At 47.7% G+C, this 8,842-nt stretch overlaps 1 protein-coding gene across 1 annotated transcript; it reads left to right on the plus strand.

Annotated features, from left to right (window-relative positions):
* The first annotated feature begins 668 nt into the window (after positions 1–668).
* Positions 669–4,753, plus strand: KLHDC7A (kelch domain containing 7A). Its single transcript, XM_089536899.1, has 2 exons — positions 669–2,737; positions 3,556–4,753. Exons 1-2 carry the CDS (start codon positions 669–671, stop codon positions 4,076–4,078), a joined length of 2,592 nt encoding a protein of 863 aa, XP_089393025.1. The 3' UTR covers positions 4,079–4,753.
* The last annotated feature ends 4,089 nt before the right edge of the window (positions 4,754–8,842 follow it).

Genomic DNA, 8,842 nt, shown 5'->3' on the forward strand with positions numbered 1-8,842 from the left:
TGGTCTCTCAGCTTGCGTTTGTAAGGGCAGGAACGGTCTCAGTTCCAACATTTTTCAGCCGCCATGGGAGGAAGAGCAGGCGAAAATGGGATTAAGAACAACAGGAATGAAATCTGAGCAAATATGCTTAGGGTTGCACTTTCAAACCAAGCAGGGAGAAGGAAAAGCAATCCATTGTGTGCAAAAGTGAACTTGCAAAGCTTAGGGGTGGGGATCTATTTTTAAAGCCCATGTGCCCATTTTCTTACTTCCTCATAGTCCTCCCAAGGCTCTTTTATTTATCCAAGCTTAACAAAACAACTACACAACACAAAGAGAGAGAGAAAGATACACACACACACACACACACAAACAGCTCCCTGTTGGGGATATGGGACTCTATGCGCAGTTGCATTGCATCTCCCTCGACCGTGTCCGGCCCGGCCCACTTTGTTGAAATATGCAAACCTCCTATAGTAAGAAGACACCTGGCAAACGGAGATACCAGCTGGGAGCAAGCTGTGTTCTCTCCTTACCTGTCGGCAGGTAAAAGTCACCTTCCAGAGAGGCAAAGGAGGCAGGCCTTCTCTACTGAAACCCGGGCCACTATTACCCCCACCTTCCCAACTTGGCAATCATTAATCCGAGAATTTTTCGCATTCCTGGCCAGCCCCGCGTGATATGGAAGAATGACCCACGGGCTGGAGGCGAGCGGGGACCAGCCGTCCGAAATGCAGCTGGCCGGGCGGCTGGCCCTTTCGGCCGCTGCCTTCCTGTTGCTGACTTTGGCGTACAGGTATTACAAATCTCGCGGCAGACCCTGCGGGAGGGACGATGGAAGAGCCGACCCAGATCGACAGGAGACCCAACTGGAAGAGGAGCTGGTTTTTGGTGGGACCGGAGAGGGACGACTGACCCCAGGATTGAGACAGAGGCACGTCAACAGGGCTAAAGAGGCGATGGTCAATGGCAGTTCGGGAAACCTACTTGCAGATCCAGGTGGGCCAGAAACTGCAGGGGAGTCCAGACTCCAAGGCGCACCTGCCGAGAGAAGAGATAAACAAGAGGTGGAGAAAGTGGAACAGAAACGAGAAGAGATTAGTCTCCTGGGGATTGGAAAGCAGCCAAATCCAAAAGGCCAGGCGTCAGAGGAGGAGGAAAAAGGTACTTTGGGAGATTGTTTCAGCTATGGGAACGGAGCTGGGGTCATGGAAAGGACCCTAGCAACAGAGCCGAGGAGCAAGCCAAATTTCTCAGAAGGTGGCATCTACAGTTTGAAGGAGACAAAATGGGATGCAGACTCAGAGGAAGCTGGGTGTTGTTTCACCTCTCAAAAGGATGAACCGATGCAAGGAGAAGGTCACCCAACAAGTGAGAATGGATACACCTTAGGGACTGGGAAGGAGGAACTTCTGGGAGAAGAAAGTATGAGTAGATATTTAACCCAGACTCAGGAAGCCTCAAAGGGGCAGGAAGGAATCCGTTCGTTTTATGCAACGTCGGACATGGACCTGGCCATAAAGCAAACTCATATGCAATCCCATTCTGCCTATGCTTTCTCCTCCATCGCAACCGTCCGGATGGAGGAGAACTTCATTAAAGACAGGAAATCCAAGGAGGGGAGTGATGGTCAACCAGAGTTCAGCCTCAGAGGGAAAGTCTATGACTACTTTGTCCAATCCAGTTCCCAATCAACCATGAATGAAAATCTCTCCTATTCTAGTCTGGACACCCAACCAGTCCATCTTTCCAAAGAGTCTGAGAAATTATCATATCAGGAACCAGGTCAAGCTTGTTCAGACAATGAAGAGGACAGTATGGCCCTTCAAAAGGCTGAGGGAATATCTTCTGCTGCTTCTGGCGATTCTCCAAAATCCATACAACCTGAAGGTCAGGAAAAGGATGCTACGACTGAAGAAAACACCGACCAGAAGCATCCAGGAGAAAGATATCGCCTCACCCGGAAAGAGAGTTTCCACAAAATCATAGAAAACCCTGAGCTCCAAGTGCCCATGGAAGGATTTGGTTCTCCAACACTTGGGTCATCAGGGAAGGACACGCCACCTCTTGTTGCCCTCCGCTCCAGCTCTGCTTCATCTCTGGTGGGATCCATGCAGAGCCTCCAAAGCGACACGAGCGAGGAACCGACGGTGGAGCTTGTGGCCGGTGCCAAATTCTTCAACATCCCAATGAGCCCAGAGTCCTCTGTGAATGTCCACTTGGACCTGGGAAATTGCTACGAGGTCTTGTGCCTGGCCAAGAAGCAGAAGCTGGAAGCTCTCCGAGAAGCGGCCTACAAAGTCATGAGTGACAACTACCTCCGAGTGCTCAGGACCCACGCCATCTACAGCCGCCTCAACGCCACGGAGCGGGACCTGATCCTGAAGAGGAGGATGAAAGGGAGGAAGTATGTGACGGTGGCGGACGTCAGCTCACAGGAGTATGGCCACCACCCCAGTAGGCTCTGCTACTACGATGACCAGGAGGACACTTGGCACCCCTTGTCTCATATGCCTCTTGAAACTGTCTCCAAAGGGTGCGCAATGTGCAGTATGTTCAACTACCTCTTCGTGGTGGCCGGCTGCGAAGGGAGAGGGAGGCACCAGAGGCCATCCAACCGAGTCTTCTGCTACAACCCCTTGACCAACATCTGGAGAGAGATCTGTCCATTGAACCAAGCCAGACCCCACTGTAAGCTGGTCGCTTTGGACGGTTACCTCTATGCCATAGGTGGAGAGTGCCTTTACACCGTTGAGAGGTATGTCACACACCGGACAAGCCTTGTTTCGGGGAGGGGGATAGATTGGCTAAATAGAGGGTCTGCAGACCTTTCCAACAGGGTCTTTCTTCCCTTTCCCAGTCATTATTTTGCCACCACTAGGTGAATGTCTTTATTTGTGAGTCTCTTTCCACCCTGTTCTGTCTATGCTATTGCTGACTGTATAGAATCCTGGAGTTTGTAGTTTGTTGTGGCACCAGAGCTCTTTGACAGAGAAGGCTGAATGTAGCACAAATCTACAATTCCCAGAATTGCATAGCATTGAGCCATGGCAGTTCAAGTGGTGTCAAACTGGATTATCTCTGCAGTGCAGAAGCAGCCAGAGATATACCTGTACAGCGGTACCTTGGTATCCACTGGAGCTTGGTTCCAAGACTCCCCATGGATACCAAAATCCATGGAGGTTCAAGTCCCATTATAGACAGCGGTGTATTATTATTATTACTACTGCTGCTACTACTACCATGGTCCCTTGATATTTGCTAGGATTTGGTTGCAGGACTCCTGTGGAGAACAAAATCTATGGATACTCAAGTCCCATTGGATACAAGGGCATAGTAAAATGGTGTCCCTTATAGAAAATAGCAAAATCAAAGTTTGCTTTTTTTGGAATTTATGTATGTTTTGAATATTTCCAAGCCATAGATGCTTGAATTTATGGATAAAGAATCTGTGGATATGAAATGGCCAACAGCCCTGAGCACTAACCCCAATTATATCAATGCAAAACAACATCAAGGGCACTAAAGAACCCATCTGTGTCAATACAATAACAAAGAGCACCCTTCCTTCACCAGGTATGATCCACGGATAGACCGCTGGAACTTTGTGGCCCCTCTGCCCAACGACACCTTTGCTGTGGCCCACACTGCCACCACATGCGACGGAGAGATCTACGTCACGGGTGGCACCTTGCGCTATACGCTCTTGAAGTACATTGCCCGCTTGGACACCTGGAAGGTCAGCCTCACTGGCGGACGCAAGGACAGGACGACAGAGATGGTGACCGCCAACGGGTTCATCTACCGCTTCGACCTCAACCGGAGCATGGGCATCAGTGTCTACCGTTGCGGTGCCAAGGCCAAGCTGTGGTACGAATGCGCCACCCATCCCATGCCCTTTCCAGCTTGCTTCCAGTGCGCCGTGGTGGAAAACCTGGTCTACTGCATCAGCCGGCAGTTCCACATCCGCTTCCTCGCTGATTACGTCTCGCCGCGGTTCGGGACCAAAGAGTTGCAGACTTTCCCATCTCCGCAGGGAACACTTTTACCCGTCACTCTCGTGTTGCCAGACAGAGCAACTGCGCAAACCAGGGTCTGAGCCCACTTTTCGGGTCCCAGGAGGGGGAGTGGACACCGGTTGTTTCCACTTGTACACCGACAACATTGTGTTCTTCCTGCGAGCCAATTTCCCCGCGTCTGTCAAGGGAGACGGAGCGACAAGCTGGGTTGGCAGGATTGGTTTATTTTAAGATACTTAAATCCTTGTAAATTTGCATGCAAATTAAGCACAGCCTTTAGGGGCTTGGACACTTGCCAGGCGCTGGGCCTTGCAAACAGAAATCGTGACGGATATATATATATATATATATATATATATATATATGATGGTAGATCACCCTTCTCTGGGGATCCTTCAGAGGCCGAACCTGGAGACGGGTTCTCTGCTCCTCGTATTGGAATTCATCTCCCTTTTGGGGATATCAGTGCCTTGTGTGAAAGAGAGATGCTATCATGGGGTGTGTTCACATTTCTGTAGCTTTTAAAGTGGTTCTGGCTGTTCCTCTGTTGAATATGTTGTTCCAATGCCTTGCTTGAACCATTGATGCTTTTAATCTGGAAGATGGTTTAAAAAGTTTATATGCTGCACCACCCTGCAATGATAAAAGCCGGGCTAGAAGTGGTTTAATAAAATAAATGGAGTTCTTTTGCAGAACATGGCCAGGGCACGATGTCCATTTATACACACACACACACATATATATATATATATGACCCATCCGTATGTTTAATGCAATTCATGCCTTCCTCTATCATTAGCAAATTCCTGGCCAATGTGTTGACTCTAGCAATTGGACTTTGGCCTTAAATCACTGTATTTGAGAAAAATAAAATTACTAGAAGTGTCCAGAAATAAACCAAAAGCGCTGAAAGCATGTGCTGTTACTTCAGAAATTGGGATAATTTGCTCCCTGACCCGTGCGTTTTGCGTTTTTGGCAGTCCATGGAAATATCTGAGGAAATATCCCCCAGCCTTCCTCTTTTTCCCCCTTGCTAAGCATGATTGTCTTTGCTATTGAACCCTATCTTCTCATGATGTGAGTTGCACAGATAACGCATCTCCCTTGGTGTCTTGTCTTTGGAAAGCTGTGACTGCGCATTGAGTGTATGTGTGTGTGTGTGTGTGTGTATATATATATATATATATAATATTGGAGAAGCAAAGGTGGAGGGGTGACATGATGCACGCATGCTTCAATGTGTTGAATTCATGCAAGCATCATGCAGACAGGCATGTCGTTTGTTGTTTATTATTTTAAGTTACTCTTTATCTTGTAAATCGTTTTTAATGTACTTTAAAGTGGGGTGGGATTGGGGCATGCGGACTGTACATTTTAATGTCGAAAGCCGCCCCGATTGTGCCGCGTAGAGGGGCGGGATAAAAAAGAAATGTCATTGTGATTATTAGGCACCAGGTGTGTGCACATGGATGCGCTACGTTGCGTTCATGGTCCCTGTTGACTTAGGGCAACCCCATTAATTTCACAGGGCTCCCCTGCCATCTTCAACTACCTAAAATTGGCGTGGGACCTGGGTCCTGGAGGAAGAGGCTGAGGAGGAGGATGAATAAATAATAATAATAATAATAATAATAATTAATAAATAATAATAGCTTTATTTTGAATTAAAAAGATAATGAGTCCGAAGACCCAACTGGACTCCTAAGGCCTCAGCCAAGAAGCCAACCAAGGAGAGACGCCAGAGGCTCAGCCAAGCGAATGAAGCTCTGATTGGGACCAGCTGGGCTCCGGCCATCGAAGTCCTCTGGTTCCTGGCCCTGAGACCTGCTTCCAGGGTCCTTCCCTTCGGACTTAAGACTCCCTTGACCCTTGGGCCATGTTGGCCTTGATTGCCGGTGCCTCCCTTGACCGCTTGACCAAGGCTTTCATCATAAGAAAGAGACTGCCATAGGTAAGAATGCTTCCCAGCTCTTGGAAAGATACTGCCTCCAGTATGGTTCCCTTTCTTTGGCAAAGCAAGGACCAAAACCCAGGGCAGAAATAGTCCACTTTGAGACTGCTTTAATAAAGAATAAAGTGTCGCTTATTGTGGCGCCAGAGAAGGCTCAATGTCTCACAAAACTCCGTTTCCCAGGATTCCCTGCCCTGAGCCAAGCGGATGCTTTCTGCTCTGGGTGTTTTGGACACTTTCTTGGTCCAAAAGACACTCCCTCCTTTTCCTCTTCCAGCCTTTTATTCTTATTCTTATTGTTAATAATAATAATAATAATTATTTTACTCTTGTTTTAGGCTTCCCTCTGACAGCACTTTTACCTCACAAAAACACCCAATTCCCTCTTTACCAAAATCTCCTTTTCTCACATCAAAAGCCCCTCATTCCTGGCCTCAGCCTCAAAAGTGCTTCAAAGTCTGCATTTTCTCCTCAGTTTCTGAGGAGATTTTTAGTCCAGAACACACTCCCTCCTTTTCCTCTTCCACACTTTTATTCTTCCTCAGCTGTTACTATTATTATTATTATTATTATTATTATTATTATTATTATTATTCTATTTGTAAAGGTTGCCTTCTCCTCAGGTCCAAAACACACACGGCAGAAATAATCCACTTTGAGACCGCTTTAACTGCCTGAGTGCTAGGGAATCCTGGGAATTGTAGTTTATTGTGGCGCCAGAGCTCTCTCTGACAGAGAAGGCTCAATGTCTCACAACACTACAATTCCCAGAACCCTCTAGCATTGAGCCAGGACAAAGTGGTGCCAAAGTGGATTATTTTTGCAGTGCGGACGCAACCAGAGGTATCCCTGAACAGTGGAGCCTTCATATTCACCGGGTTTGGTTCCAAGGCTCACCAATGATATCAAAATGCCATATACACAAGTCCCATACACACACACACACATATGCACACACATATATACTTGTGCATTGCCTCGTCTTTGCAAAGTTGTGGCTGTTCTACACTGTGCATTATGCGTCACAGTTCCACATGAGGCGTTTTTGCATTGCGGTTGTGCATTGTGTATTGCGAGAGACCACATGAGATCACGGTTTGAGTGTTGGACCGCAGTTCAGGGTTTAAATCCGCACTCGGCCATGGAAACCCATTGTCTGACTTTGGGCAAGCCACACTCTCTCAGCCTCAGGGGAAGTCCCTTGTGAAAAAAACCCCGCCATAGGTTTGCCTTAGGGTCGCCATAAATAAACAATACATAATAAAACTTTTATTTATTAATCTATTAAAATCAGTTGTGAGTTGAAAGCAAACAACACTACACACATTATACATTGCACATTGTGTATTGTGGTTTCACATTGCCCACTGAGGGTATGCATCGCACAGCCGTTGCACATTGCACAACACCACCCAAGTGTTGACCTATGTTGCGCAGTGTTGCTATTCCACATGGAGGTTGCGAATATTCCCCGCCTGCGAACATTTATGCTACACTGAAGGGAAGTTGGCTTCCAGCCATTGTGTGTTTTATTTCCAGATAACCTTGTTCCGCAGCTTTGTCTCTTCCTGATTAAAAGCAAGATTTCTCTAACGAACGACAGGCTTAATTAATTAACGCTCGCGCAATCAGAAATTTCTCATATAAACGCCTGGAATGTTCATTTAATTAAAGCGCTGCTTTTGTCACCAGGGACACACAGTGCAAGGCAACTGGTGTGGTGTGTTGGCTTGCGTGTTGGACTAGAGACCCAGGTTCGAATCCCTGCTCTGCCAGGGGAAATCCAGGGCAACCTTGGGCAAGTCACACTCTCTCAGCCTCGGAGGGAGGCATTGGCAAACTACCTCTGAACCCAAAGAGAGGGGTGCCATTTTGGAGCAACTTTAGTGTGTTGGTTTGAACTAGGACTATGGGAGATTAGGGCCGCATTCCCACTTACAAATACATCACTTTGCGATCCGAATCGATGTCACACTCTCACATCCTCAGAGGAAGGCCTCTAAGTGATGCCCAAACTTTGGTCCTCCAGATGTTTTGGACTTCAGCTCCCAGAATCCCTGACGCTTGTCCAAGCTGGCTGGGGCTTCTGGGAGTTGAAGTCCAAAACAGCTGTAGGACCAAAGCATGGGGAACTAATCTCACCAAGAAAATCCCTGTAAAGTTTCACCGTAAGACTACCCTAATTGAAGGCGCACAACGACGGCAATGCGAAGCGCACACTTCACAAGGGAATGGTGTATCCCCATGTGGCATCCCTTTTCTAGGGTTTTCCTGGCATGATTTGTTCAGGAGGGGATGCCATTGCTTTCCTATGAGGCTGAAAGAGTGTGACTCGCTCAGTGGGTTTCATAGCTGAGCAGGGATTCGAACCCAGGTCTCCCAAAGCCCGAGTCCAACACTCAAGCCGATCCACCACACCGTTGTTTAGCTTTTAGTACTCTGTGGCAAACTTTCATGTGCTTTCTGCCCCTCCGCAGCTGTAGCTGCTTCTTCCTCTTGGTGTGCCCTTGGTCCCTCCATTAATGTAAGTGACTGAAATGGGGTAATTAAGACACATCACCTGCCAGAATCATTAATGTGCTTCACATCCCAGTGTCTCCAAATGCATTTTCATCAAAGCGCCACCAATTACTCATGCAAAGGGCCCATTCAAGACACGGGATGGGATGCGGTTTTATTTTTTGAAAGCCCTGGATAGATGCTTGGTGGGATGCTCGCCAAAGAGGGCAACATCCGCTTTTGTTTCACCCAAGCACCCTTTTTCGGCTTTTGGTGCAATACCTGATAACCTCTGGCCTTGGAAGCTAAGCAGGGTCAGCCCTGGTTAGTCCTTGGATGGGAGACATGCATGAATCCCAGGTGCTGGGAGGGATATTTCAGAGGAAGGAAACCA

Source organism: Sceloporus occidentalis, unplaced genomic scaffold, assembly GCF_023333645.1.
Source record: "Sceloporus occidentalis isolate IW3139 unplaced genomic scaffold, rSceOcc1.0.p SCAF_8, whole genome shotgun sequence".
Taxonomy (NCBI): domain Eukaryota; kingdom Metazoa; phylum Chordata; class Lepidosauria; order Squamata; family Phrynosomatidae; genus Sceloporus; species Sceloporus occidentalis.